Source organism: Rana temporaria, chromosome 11 (genome assembly GCF_905171775.1).
Source record: "Rana temporaria chromosome 11, aRanTem1.1, whole genome shotgun sequence".
Lineage (NCBI taxonomy): Eukaryota > Metazoa > Chordata > Amphibia > Anura > Ranidae > Rana > Rana temporaria.
Window position 1 is genome coordinate 127369976 of NC_053499.1, and position 14017 is coordinate 127383992.

The following is a 14017-nucleotide window of genomic DNA, read 5'->3' on the forward strand; positions in this document are numbered from 1 at the left end:
GTAGACGAAGGCCATGAATTCAGAATATGCAGCCAATCCACTTGTTAATAATATTTTTCCTGATTGGATGACCTGGATCACCACATGGATCAGTTTGCCACGGCGATACAGACGCACGCCTCGTCTAGAGTCTCCCACTGTGGCCGCTCCAGTTGTCTCTGTGCAGGCACCCGCCTTGTGTATTACCTCTATAAGAGGTATGTGTGGTTCCGCTCCGCTTCCCCATCGATTTGGGGGCGATCCAGTTCAGTGCAGAGGGTTTCTCAACCAGGTTGAGAAATACTTTGAGATGCTGCCCCAGGCGTTTCCCACGGACAGAAGCAAAGTGGGTTTCGTGATATCTTTGCTTTCTGACAGAGCCTTGGCCTGGGCAAACCCTCTATGGGAGACACAAAAACCTGTGGTCCTGAGTTACCCAGAATTTGTGGCTTCCTTCAAAAGGGTATTTGACGTTCCTGCACGCTCCGCTTCTGCTGCCAAGTGTCTCATGTCCATCAGAGTACGAGGACGGTTCCCGATTACGCCATTAAATTCCATACTCTGCAGCAGAGGTTGCTTGGAACAATGAGGCCCCCGTGGCTGCTTTTTCTCATGGTCTCTCGGATAACTTCAAGGATGAGATTGCAGCCCGAGATATACCCACTGAGCTGGAGAAGTTGATCGCATTTGCCATCCTCATTGACTCCAGACTCAGAGAGAGACTCTCTCCTAAGGAGCGCTTGCGGAAGCCTTCTGTACGCTTGCCTTCGAGCTTTGCAGTCGCACCCTTGTCTCCCTCACCTCCCATGCCTCCTGGTACCGAGCCGGTCTGTGAAGATGAACCTATGCACTTGGGCTTCACGCGTCTTTCTGCGGATGAGAGAGTCCTTAGGAAGAGGGAGAGATTGTGACTATATTGTGGCCAGGCTGGTCACTTTTTGAAGTCTTGTCCTACCCGTCCAGGGAATGCCCGAACCTTGAAGTCATGTCATGGACAGACCTTAGGTGGCGTTGTTTCGTCTCCAGTTTCCCAGAAGGATAAGCCCCTGGTTTCGGTTACCCTGTCGTGGGCTGAGTCGTCCGTCGAGATACAGGCTCTAATCGACTCCGGGGCTGCAGGCCTATTTATTGATGCTGCCTTTATATCGAAGCACTCGATTCCGCTGCAGCTGTATTCCGCTGAAGCTGCGTGACACTCCACTTGCCATTGAGGCTCTTGATGGGAGACCTCTACAGCCTGCCCATGTGACTCTTGAGACTGTTCAGTTGTCCATGGCTGTAGGGGCTCTTTACCATGAGATAATCCAATTCCAAGTTATTTCCTCACCTAAGTTTCTGCTGGTTATTGGTTATCCTTGGTTACAGAGGCACAACCACTCTTTTGATTTGCTCCATGCTGAGGTTCTGTCCCGGCCTCCACAATGCAGTAAGAGATGCTTCCAGAAGGTAGCCAAGGTCCTGTGCACCTCTTCACTCTCCTGCCTGCCGGAGGAATACAATGATTTTAGCAATGTTTTTGACAAAGGTCAAGCCGGTACTTTGCCTCGACACCGGTCGTATGATTGCGCAAATTAACCTTCCTTCCAGTATGCATATCTCTAATGTGTTTCATGTCTCCTTATTGAAACCTTTGGTCTGCAACCATTTTACCACCTCAGTGCCACGTCCTCACCCTATACAGGAGAGAACCATGAGGAGTATGAACTACAGTCCATTGTTGACTCCCGTGGTGCATTGGAAGGGGTACTGTCCAGAGGAATGCTCTTGGGTCCCATCCTCGGACGTACATGCCCCTGTGCTCCTCCGTGATTTGCATAGACGTTTTCCCCTCAAGCCCGGTGGTCCCCTGAGGGGGAGGAGTCATTAAGGAGGGGGTACTGTCAGGACTGGGCTCAGTTGGAGAGCCTCGGAAATCCTCTGGGACAGCTCGGCTGAACTCTCTGAAACACTCGGAAACACTTGGGAACGGAGTATTTACGAACGGCTCCAAACCGCTCCGAGTGTCACCGGTGCCCCCGCACCTTTGGCCAAATGCGGTACTGCACACTCCATGAATTGTGCTAATTTTGCGAGACAACACTTGCAAACCGAGTCAGGATTTTTAAACTTTACATACTAACTACACACCAAAAAAATTAAATCTGATTAATCAAAACAATAATCGGCCAACTAATCGATTATGAAAATAATCATTGGTTGCAGCCCTACATAATTCCTTGAATTATTTTTTTTGTTGTGGCTTGCTGTTTTGCGTTAAGCAATTTTACTCCTTTTTGTACTTGTGGTGTTGTGCTTAAAACACGAAAATCTTGCTTTGTAGGGTTTAACTAGTTGAGTGTAACTAGACACCAATGGTGATCCTATCAGACTCTGAGGGAGGGGTCGTCTTAGAGTTGTACTTTGTATTCTAGGAAGCAGAACAGTGTGAATTCTCCGTCATGGAGCTGAGTACTGCACTGTTGCTGGGCCTCCTCCTCTTGGCTTTGTTATGGAAGATATTCTCTCGGCCAAAGGATTTCCCTCCTGGGCCTCTAGCATTGCCTGTACTGGGTAATATACTGCAAATGGACTTTTCTAATCCTTTAAAGAACCTGAGAGAGGTGAGTTAAAAGGATAATAATAAAACTTAATAGCATCTATGTATATGCTGACAGTAGCTCAGCAAGGAGCATTAAAGCCACCTACCTGACTTGGAAGGTCAATCTTGGGTTTTGAACATATGACATTGAATATACTTGTGCAAAAATGCCCTGTTCTCAAGTCAAAAGTTTGACAGTTTACGAATGGTCGCATAGTATTGAATGCATGCCTTTTGTGTCCAGGCATATAGGGCCAAATCCTCAAAAGAGATACGACGGCGTATCTACTGATACGCCGTCGTATCCCTGTTTCTATCTTTGGAACTGATCCACAGAATCAGTTTCCAAAAGATAGGGAGAAGGATGCAGTACCGCATCCGCCGCTGGGGGTATTTCGCGTCGAAATGCCGCCTCGGGTATGCAAATTAGCACTTACGGAGATCCACGAAGCTTTTCAGCTTCGTTTTTTCTCCGTAAGTTTTAGTTTGCAATCGTAACTTTAGGGCTGCTTTTACAAAGTGTAAAGTTAGTACACTATGTAAAAGCAGACCCTTCTGTCCAGCGACACGTTTTTTTTTTTATTTGAATTTTTTTTTCGCGCCGTATCTTTTTTTTCCCCCGACGCAACTTTATTGACCCGTTGCAATCCACAAAGCTCGACGTAACGTAATTTTGCGCTATGCACGTCGGGAAAATTACGTCACGAGCATGCGCAGTACGGCCGGCGCGGGAGCGCGCCTCATTTAAATGGGAATCGCCCCCATTTGAAGAGGAACGCCTTGCGCCGGCGGAATTTAAGTTACACCGCTGCAAATTCCCAGGTAAGTGCTTTGTGGATCGGGCACTAAATTTGCGGCGGTGTAACTTAAATGGAAAAAGTTAAGTTACGCCGCCTGGCTGAGGATTTGGCCCATAGACTGCGGGCATACATAAAACATCATTCCATATGTGGGGGCAAGAAGATGCTTAACTGCTTCCCACCCGGCCTATTATAAAATGATGGCTGGGTGGGAACACTGTTATATTAGGTGGACATCATATGACATCCTCCCAGGATCGCACTTCTTGCGCTCTCCACGGGTCATGCTCCAGTGTAATCTGTCAACTGCTGTGCCCGTCAGACACAGTGGATGACAGATCAGTGAACCAGTCTGCTGGCGGTACCATGTGATCGCTGTGACCAAACACAGCAAATCACATCACAGTCGTACACAATAGATGGCTTCCATTTATGCCATTCATTGTGTATTATTGTGTTGATCGCTGTGAGAGGGTTAGGGCCAGGACACCCTTAGGTAGTTTCAAGTTCAATTGGCAGACTTCAAAACTTCGACAGGAGGACAGCCATGCAGGGAAAGGCATCCAGCAAGACGCCACATCTGCATGTGCAGGAATGTTGTCTCCTATGGCAACAGTCTTTAACAGTTCCTAAATAAAGCTTAACAGTTCCTTTCTATTCCACTATAATCACTTCTTGTAGTTCTTCAGCCCACTGAGCTCCCGGTCTTTCACTAGACTAGATGATTCACTACCACTGAATCCCTTGAGCTCCTCCAACCTTCACGATGGTATCTTCCTCAAGCGTCACCCCCGCTTCTCTGCTGGGTCCCTAGCTTGGCATTCTAGATGCCTCTCAAGCTTCACCCCCACTGGCCTGCCCGGTCCCTAGCTTGAAACACAGGGCTGCTCTGCAAGCGTCACCTCCGCTGGCTGGGTCCCTGGCTTGATACCCACTGAAGTTTCCCGATTCTTCATCATCCCTGGTTGGCGAGAATACTACTCCGGTACTTGCTTCAGCTACTCACTGTGGTCCCTGGTAATTAGGTCCCTTACTGTCAACAGCTTCACCTCTACCCCCGACCACGACAGGCTCTCCGGCTGGCAGAACCGTCTCATTTGGTTGAACTGCAGACCGAAATCCCAACCCTGTGCTGCTCTCTTGCTTCTGGATAAGCCCTCAGACAGCCTAACAGCCAGATGTACCCGGGATAGGCCCAATCTCAGGCCTTGCAGCCCGGGCAGTACAACACATGTCCACCCAGACAGCCGTTCAGGTGGTACAGAACATAGATCACTCGACTCCACCTGAATATATAGGCCTTTCCTAGCAGGCCAAGGGATTCAAGAAAACCCTTGCCAATTGGCTGAGATACCCCATATACCCATTACATGACCTTGTGTTGCCCTTCTCGTATCTTGTACCACCAAGTACACGGCCACCTAGTGGTAGAAAATAAAAGTGCAACAAGGCCAAACTTAGGAAGAAATCAATAGCTCTCAACCAGGATAATTATCCCTGGCAGGTAAATTTGTAAGGAGCAACCCTGCCTAAACTCCAGGGTGCTACACTTGCAAGCTTGTTAAATGTTATGTTAAAGCTCCCAGGGAATGCTTTTTACTATTTATAAATAGACACCTATGTATATAGTTTAGATTTTTTACATTTGTTTTTTCTCTTCAGTGGAGACCAGATCCTGACCTCCCACCCACCATGCAGCTGTACAGAAATAGATCACTATCGCTGTGATCTATTGCTGCAGAAGGCTCTGGAAAGAGCTGAGGCAGATTTCCTTACTCAGAGGATGTGACGTCACATCAATTGTGATGTCATATCCTTTCTAATGTTAACAAAATTAGAAAAGCATTTTGACTATATTAGAAAAGGTGGAGCACTATAGAGCAGTGTGGAGCAAAATTGAAAGCCTAGTAGCTTATCACTTTAGCTTCTGGGCCTAGCACAGGGGCCACAGGACTGCAGAAACCATTGAGACCAGCCACTGTTTTTTTTTTAAATCAAGAAAAAGGTTTATTGATGCAAAAAATAGTCAAACAATACTTTAGGATACATACACAGACAGTATCAATACATTCAGGGTAATCATATGCCGATTTAAGAGAAAGGCAGGTAAACTTCGTGCAATTGTAATTACTTGAGCTATATCAAACATGGGAGGAGCTTACCCCCCCTAAACAGCAGCCAAGGAAAAGCCAGAGTCTACCTGTACTTAGGATATAATATTATTCAATTTGCATCCAGGCCGGCTATCCTGTATTACCCTACGCTCTGATTGCCATACTTGTTTAACCTACCCCACCATAGCACAAGGAATAGCATTTACATTTGTAACAATCACTTTGATTCATAAAACCACCTCCTGATTCTGATTCCCTCGCCCCACACTCTGCTCCAAGGATCAAAAACTATTTGAACATTATTCATCCCACCCTTAGCCAGCCCATCTCCACTCATATCCTACCTCTTTATCCCTGTAATAGCCTTTCCATGATTGCGTGGGTCCCAGGCCTGGTATATCCAACCAGGGTTGCCATAATGAGTAGAATTTCTTAAGAGCATTTCTATGTTGGTATGTGACTTTTTCCCTTATCAGTAGGTTATTTACCAGCTTTACCCATTGACCCTCTGAAGGCACTCGGGGAGTGATCCAATATCTGGCGATGGCCTTGCGGGCAACATACAGTAGTCTAAGTACGGCTGTATGGCCACTGGGAGACAGCGAGGGTATCTCGAGGCCACCCAGCAGACACACCACCGGGTCATGAGGCAACGGAAAGCCATACGCCTGGGATATAGTATCAATAACATAGTTCCAGTATCGGAAGAGTTTTGGACACTTCCACATCATGTGTAATAAATCTCCCTCCTGCACATTACATTTTGGGCATATTGGGGAGTCCCGTATACCCCATTTATGTAGACGAGTGGGTGTTCTATATACTCTATGGATGAGAAATAGATGAGAAAGTCTGTGTTGCGCCGATACCGAGACCAGTGGGGCAGAGGTCAAACACAGCTCCCATGTATCCCCGTCGATGGGACCTAGGTCCGATACCCACCCTTTCCTACATGGTAATACCGATGCATCATGAGTTACATTAAGCAGTCTGGAGTATACTAGAGAAATCATGCCCTTCTTGTCTACATTAAAAAGCACATCATTATGAAGGGGGTGCCTCACTAGCAAAATTGGAGATAGCCTGATTTCCCTCTGAGCTGCATGTCGTAGTTGTAAGTATTTATAGAACTGAGTTCTGTCCAGACCATACTCTTCCTGCAGATTAACAAAAGATTTGAGGGTTGGGCCACTAAACAATTGTGTGATATAGTGTATACCTGCATTTACCCAGGTCCTGAAGCCTTCTAGTTTAAAAAGTTCCCTGTAGTAGGAGTTTTTCCAAATGGGAGTAAAGGGGCATACCCCCCTGACATTGAGACTGGAACGAACGTATTTCCACAGCGTATTCAATAGAACCACTGTAGGTAAGGTCTGGTCCAGGTGTGTGAGCCCTGCTTCCAAGTAAGACACCGCCGGTAGCATTGACCCCGACGGGAGTAGTATGGCTCGTATTGGGTCTCCGAGGTCTATCTCCCCCCAGTCTCCTAGATGCTGTATTTGTGATGCTATGAAGTAGTAGCGGGCATGAGGGACAGCTAAACCACCTTGGTCCTTGGCTAGTTGTAGTGTGGTAAGTTTTATACGTGCCACCTTGCCACCCCAAATTAAATCTCTGAACTGGGCATCTATCTGAGCAAACCACCTGTGGGGAATCCAAATCGGGGTATTGTGGAAAACATACAGAAGCTGGGGGGCCCACACCATTTTAATGAGGTTCGCTCTGCCTGTAACTGATAGCGGAAGTTTTTTCCAGGACGCACATTTCTGTCTGAATTTTTGTAGCAATGGTGCCAGATTCAGAGAGAGATATTGGGAGGGGTCAGGCGTGACCAGAATTCCCAAGTACTTAAACTCATTTACTACCACAATATCCCTGGCGCAGTCAGGCAGACTGTCTGTTAGGGGGTCTAGAGGCATAAGTACTGATTTGTTCCAGTTAATGCTGAATCCTGATAGTTCGCCGAAGTCTGCGATCAAGGTCATCGCATTCCTCAGCGACTTTTGAGTGTCACCTAAATACAGCAGTGTATCATCTGCAAATAGAGAGATGACATCCCGCCCTGCACCCCTGATGAAGCCTGTAATGTCGGGCGAAGCTCTCATATGTATTGCCAAGGGCTCTAGGGCTAGGGCAAACAGCAGGGGTGACAGGGGGCACCCCTGCCGCGTACCCCGGAAGAGCCTGAAAGAGTCTGAGACCTCCCCATTAATTCTCATTCTTGCAGTCGGGGAGCTATACAGTAGTTGAACCCATTTTAGGAAGGATGGTCCCACCCCAAATCTATGCAGAGTCTCCCAAAGATAAGGCCATTCAACACTATCAAATGCCTTGGCCGCATCTAGAGAGAATATAGCTCTATTGCCTGGGTTGTCCACCGGCACCTGTATATTTAGGAATAGCCTACGCAGGTTTTGTGCTGTGGACCTCGTAGGGATGAAACCCGACTGATCCCTATGTATTACTCGATGAATACATTTGGAGAGTCTGGTGGCCAGAACTCTAGCCAACAATTTAATGTCAAATGTCAAGAGAGAGATCGGTCTGTAGGAGTCTGGTGAGAGAGGATCCTTACCAGGCTTCAACAGAACCACAACCAGGGCCTCATTCATAGACGGGGGTAGTACTCCAGTTTCAAAAGCTGTATTATAAACTTTTAACAAAATGGGGATGAGTTGCTCAGAGTATCTGCAGTACACCTCAGAGGGAAGACCGTCAGCGCCTGGCGCTCGCCCATTATGTGCCTGCGCCAGTGCCTCCAGAAGTTCCTCACTGGTAAGTGGAGCATTAAGCATGGCTACATCCGACCCAGGAAGTTTTGGTAGCTGATATTTATCCAAGAAAGAGTGCAACTGTTCACTAGTGGGGCTGACCTTAGATGAGTATACGTTTTGGAAAAAGTCTTGGAAGCAAGTTATAATGGACCGTGTGGAGTGGCATAGTGTCCCCCCCGCATCCGCTACCACTGCGATATGAGAAGGGGGTTGCTGTGATCTAGCCAGGATCGCCAGCATATGACCTGTATTTTCCCCCTCCTCAAAGTGTCTCTGTTGTAAGAAGAACCTTTTGTTTTCTGCAAGTTGAAACGATAGGTCTTTAAGCATGGTATGGGAGGCCATCCACTTTCTTTTTATGCCATCATTAGATGGGTCTGCTACATAGGCTGCCTCTGAGCTGCGAGCTTCCTCTAACACACGTGTCTCCCATTCCTTAGTGCCCGATTTGATTTGGTTAATAGTTCTAATAAATTGGCCTCTCATAAAGGCTTTAGCCCATACCACCTGAATTTCCGCCGTGCCTAAGTTATCCCTAAAGAACTCCCTAAGTAACGCCGGGATTGGGTCTGGTTCCGGAATAAGAGACAACCAGAACGGGTTGAGTTTCCACAGTGTTTTACCTCTTCTTTCACCCAGGCCCAGATCTACCGTAAACGGGGAATGATCGGAGGTGTGTCTCGGGTGATATGCCGAGTTCCGTACCAATGGTAGTAATAGACCATTACCAAAACCCATGTCTATCCTTGACAATCCCCCTACGGAAGCTGACCTGCAGGAATAAACTCTAGTATCAGGGTTATGCATTCTCCAGACATCAAACAGGCCTAATTCCTCAATTAAACGGGCAAAAGGTGTGGGACCCTTCCTATCCTGCCCCCCCTGTCCCGCACCAGTCTTAAGTTTGTCCTTCTCGTGATCCATTAAGTTATTAAAGTCCCCTAGTATTAGGACTGGAATACCCGGAAGACAGGACACAAATTCAGCCAGTGTTTTCAATACGTTAGATGAGAATGGTGGGGGGATATACACTCCCGCTAACACACATTTAACCCCATAAAGGGAACAATATAAAAAGACATATCTGCCCTCGGGATCTATCTTGACATTTATAAGTGTATACTGGGTACCACTACGGATCAGGACACTCACTCCCCTCGAGTAAACCGTGTGGGTAGAATGGTATTGGTGGCAAAATTGCCTAGTCGCCAGTTTTGGGGTAGAACCCGGGGGGAGGTGAGTCTCCTGTAAACAGATTACCTCAGCGCCCAGTCTTTAAATAGTGCGCAATACCTCAAGGCGCTTCACCGCCCTATTCAGGCCTCGGACATTCCACGACAGACACCTAGTTATATTAGACATACTACCGGAATCTTAATATCAGTAGGAGAATACAATCTTATCACGTATAAGTTAAAATTATCTAAAGCATCATCTTTGACCATCTTGGAGGTTAGAGGCATATCACAAGCAATAAGCATACTACCATTCTGGGACCCATGTCTACTGCAGTAAGGGAACCCTATTTCGTAATCATGTGGGCTATAGGCTAGGGAGAGCATAGAAAAAAATAGTAAAAAAAACAGAAAAAACAACAAAAAAGTATATAGAACAGTTTCCTGAGAGCAGAGCGTGGCGGGATCATCGCTCTTTAGTACCATATGTAGTGTAGCCAACATGGCTAACGAAATTCTGCCAGGGGGCAAGTTAGGGCCTGAAACAACCCTATTGGGGGCAACAGTGGAAGCGCACCACAGTGTCTTAGAGCTTCTCAACAGCAAAACTCTGGGCCTTAGTAACCAAAGTGAACAAAAACCGCCTTACAAAGGCAACTTGGAAAGTGAGCATATAATATGCTGGGTCATCAGATTAAACTTTTTTTTTCAGTCTGCCGGTCGTCTACCCCTCGCCTCTTTGATTGATTGCTCTTCACGATCCAGCCAATGTGCTGCAGTGGCCGGGGAATCAAAAAATTGGACAGCACCGAAAACCTCTACCCGAAGGCGGGCCGGGTACAACATGGCGTATTTCAGGTCAAGGTCCCTCATGCGGCGTTTCACATCCAGGAACTTGCTTCTCTTCTTCTGTAGCTCAGCAGAAACGTCCGGGAATAGGGAGACTTTAGTATTGTCAATCTTCAGTGCTGCCGGATTAATTCTGGCATTGTATAAAGTGGCATCCCTGTCCCGGTAATGTAGGAATTTAAACAGGAATGGTCTAGGCGGTGCTCCAGGCTGTGGGGGTCTAGATGGCACCCTGTGTGCCCGTTCAACAGAAAACATAGGGGAGAATGCTTCTCTTCCAAAAGCTGCGATCAGCCACTTCTCAATGAACTCCACAGGATTTTTTCCTTCCATTTTCTCAGGTAGGCCTATAGCCCTTACGTTATTTCTTCTCATCCTGTTCTCCAATTCCTCCAAACGAGAAGAGTGTTGGTCTATTAAATGGTTATTGTAGGCAAGGTCCCTCTGCATAGGCCCCATGTCATCCTCAATGGTGCTCACCCTTTCCTCTAATGCCGAGGTTCTTTCTCTCATTTTTTGTGCATCCTGTCTGAGAAATGAGATTTCTGACTTCATCCCTTTTACTTCCGTGGTCAGTACTGCCAGGGATACATTACATGAAGTGACTGCAGTAAATATGTCTCTCAGCGTGGGTTCTCCCTCTATGGTAGGACTCCCTGGGCCCTGTGTCTTATCTGGGGCCTGCTCTGGAGTACTCACTGTGTCCCATAGTAGTCCGGCCTGCACCGAGTCCTCCAGGGGCACTGTGTCATCCGCTTCGGATCCTCCGCTCGGTGAGTCCTCCGGAGTGCTGGAGGAAGCCGTTGGTTCTTTCAATAGTGGCTTAGAGAACAGCTTTTCGGCTGCCTCGCGGTGCTTCTCCCTCGCTGTGCGGCCTGCATACGCGCCATTTTGGACCATGAGCTCTGCTGGCTTGTTCACCAGCTGCCGTTTGCCAGACGACATCGCGGGACCAGGACACCAGGAAAGGTATGTACGTGTTCCCCGAGCAACAAGGAATCCTCCGGTGTGGCTGTGGGTGAGTATAGATTTCTTCCGCAGGATGATTAGAAGGATTTTCGGCGGAGCTCACTTCAGACACGTCCGGCTACATCCGCTGCCTGGCCACGCCCCACCAGCCACTGTTTTAAAGCAGTATGGGGGACCTGAGATCGTAACCACTACCCCTGTACTATTTTTAAAACGGCACTGGGAACTTCATTGGTTAAACCTGAGATCCGGCTTAAAAAAAAATAAAAAAATTAAAAGTCAGCAGCTACAAACACTGCAGCTGCTGACTTTTAACAAGGACACTTACCTGTCCAGGGTGCCCGCGATGTCGGCAGCCGAAGCCGAGCATTCGCTCGGGTCTCGGCTGCCCCGCCGCCATCCTCGGTGAGGGAATCAGGAAGTGAAGCGTTGCGGCTTCACCACCCGATTCCCTACTGCGCATGCGTGAGCCGCACGGCGTTATGTGAATGGGCGGATGTCTCCTGGGACATACACAAGGTCCCAGAAGACACCGCTCCCCATTTTAGAGGAGGCAGCGCGAGGAGGAGAATAAATAAAACCCACCGCGGAAAAGGAAGTGGCAGATTAGGAGATCTGCCTAGTAACAGCCACTTCTGGTAAGTATAAAAAATATGTTTTTTAGGGTGGATCTCCGCTTTAAATATAGTTGAGCTTTAACTTTTTGCGTAGTTTTCATAAATAAGTTCTACAGTGTTTATTTATAGCATACAAAACATACTATGTAATTTTTCTTTCAGTTTTCCAAGGTGTACGGCCCAGTGTACAGCATTTACTTGGGATTTACCCCGGCTGTGGTCATCCAAGGGTTCAAAGACCTCAAAGAAGTTCTGGTGAACAAAGGAATAGATTTTGCAGACAGACCTCAAAATAGAATAATAGAAGCAATTAATGGTACCCGAGGTAATGTGATTAATATTTTTTATTGCCTGTGAATATTTTGATCAGATTACTGACCAGTTTGGTCACACAAATTACACAGAACTGACTTGATAAGTTACCAGTTACATCAATTTTAAAAATCATAGAGTTGCATAAATGGGTATATGAAACACAATTCAATTTTGTTTGCATAATTTTAAAAGAATTATGTAATAATAAAATGTATGTTTATACTGTATATACCGTATTTATCGGGGTATTGCGCGCTCCGGCGTATAGCGCACACCCCTAAAGTGGACCCGCATTCCTGTAAAAACATTTTTTAGTACTTACAGTTTTGGTGTCTTGCGCGGTGTCCATTGGCGGCCTCGTCGAGTCCGTCTGCGGCTTCGGTGGTGTCCTCCTCGTCCGGTCCGGCGTCCTTCTGCGGTGTCCTCCCCGCTCGAATCCCGCGCCGAGTTTGAACTACTGCGCCGGCATATACCGAGCGCAGTACACTCGGGTATAGTCGGGCAGGCTCGGCTCCTCTCGCGGTCATGTCCTGTGTGTCCTGTAGGGCAGCTGCACTCCTACACAGATTATTTCCCCAGGATTTTCAGAAGGGGTTAAAATGTACCCCCGGGTTACTGGGTAGAGAATGGGCTTTCCCCTGGAAAGTCTTATCACGCACTTTGCAAGTAATGTACTGATAAATGGTAACAGACCCCTTTTACCTTTTCCCTAACCAAAAATTAGAAAATTCATCCATTGGAGCGAATATCGGACTCTGCACTGGTGAAGAAGATTTTCATTATTCGTTTATAGGCTATACTTATGACTATTGGATTATACTAGAGTACATTATTCTAAGAATTTAGCTTATTCCAGGTCTGGTGGCTGCACCCTATGGACGAGCATGGAAAGAACACAGACGCTTTACCCTGTCCACACTGCGTAACTTTGGCCTGGGCAAAAAGTCCATGGAGGAGAGGATTCATGAAGAGAGTGTATACCTAATTGAAGAATTTAGGAAGAATCAAGGTGAGATTACATGGCAATGGTGAATCTATTCAGAATTCTTATTCTGGTTTTTGATTCTAGTGAAATTGTGAATGCATTTTCTCTACTTTGGCCAAAATGATATTATATTGATAAGCCGCTTTAGGTGGATTTCTCATAGAAGATTGCAATGTTGTAGAGCAGCATATTTACAGCCATTTTTTTTTTTTTTGGGGGAATAAATCCCCAACAGTGTCACCAGCAAAGCACCCCCACACCATCACACCTCCTCCTCCATGCTTCACAGTGGGAACCAGGCATGTAGAGTCCATCCGTTCACCTTTTCTGCATCGCACAAAGACACGGGGGTTGGAACCAAAGATCTCAAGTTTGGACTCATCAGACCAAAGCACAGATTTCCACTGGTCTAATGTCCATTCCTTGTGTTCTTTACCCAAACAAGTCTCTTCTGCTTGTTGCCTTTCTTTAGCAGTGGTTTCCTAGCAGATATTCTACCATGAAGGCCTGATTCACACAGTCTCCTCTTAACAGTTCTAGAGATGTGTCTGCTGCAAAAGGTGGCTACTTTGAAGAACCTAGAATATGAAATATACTTTCAGTTGTTTCACACTTTTTTGTTATGTATAATTCCACATGTGTTAATTCATAGTTTTGATGCCTTCAGTGTGAATCCACAATTTTGAGATAGAATTGGGATGTAGGCTTTTGTTATCTGTAAAAGTCTCCCCCCCCCCCCTTTTTTATATAATCACTATTACTAAGCATCTTGGGGTAAAGTTCAAAGTTCCCTTTAGATGCCCTTTGCACATTATGATATATTCTGAATATGGGACACTGTGCACAGGGAGCAGTTGGGTGT

At 46.7% G+C, this 14017-nt stretch overlaps 1 protein-coding gene across 1 annotated transcript in view; it reads left to right on the top strand.

Annotated features, from left to right (window-relative positions):
• The first annotated feature begins 2381 nt into the window (after nt 1-2381).
• Nucleotides 2382-14017, top strand: part of LOC120917650 (cytochrome P450 2J6-like) — a 34125-nt gene continuing 22489 nt past the window's right edge. The window contains exons 1-3 of the mRNA XM_040329103.1: nt 2382-2579; nt 12018-12180; nt 13027-13179. Of these exons, the coding sequence (XP_040185037.1) occupies nt 2418-2579; nt 12018-12180; nt 13027-13179 (478 nt within the window). The 5' untranslated portion in view covers nt 2382-2417. The remainder of the gene's footprint in view (nt 2580-12017; nt 12181-13026; nt 13180-14017) is intronic.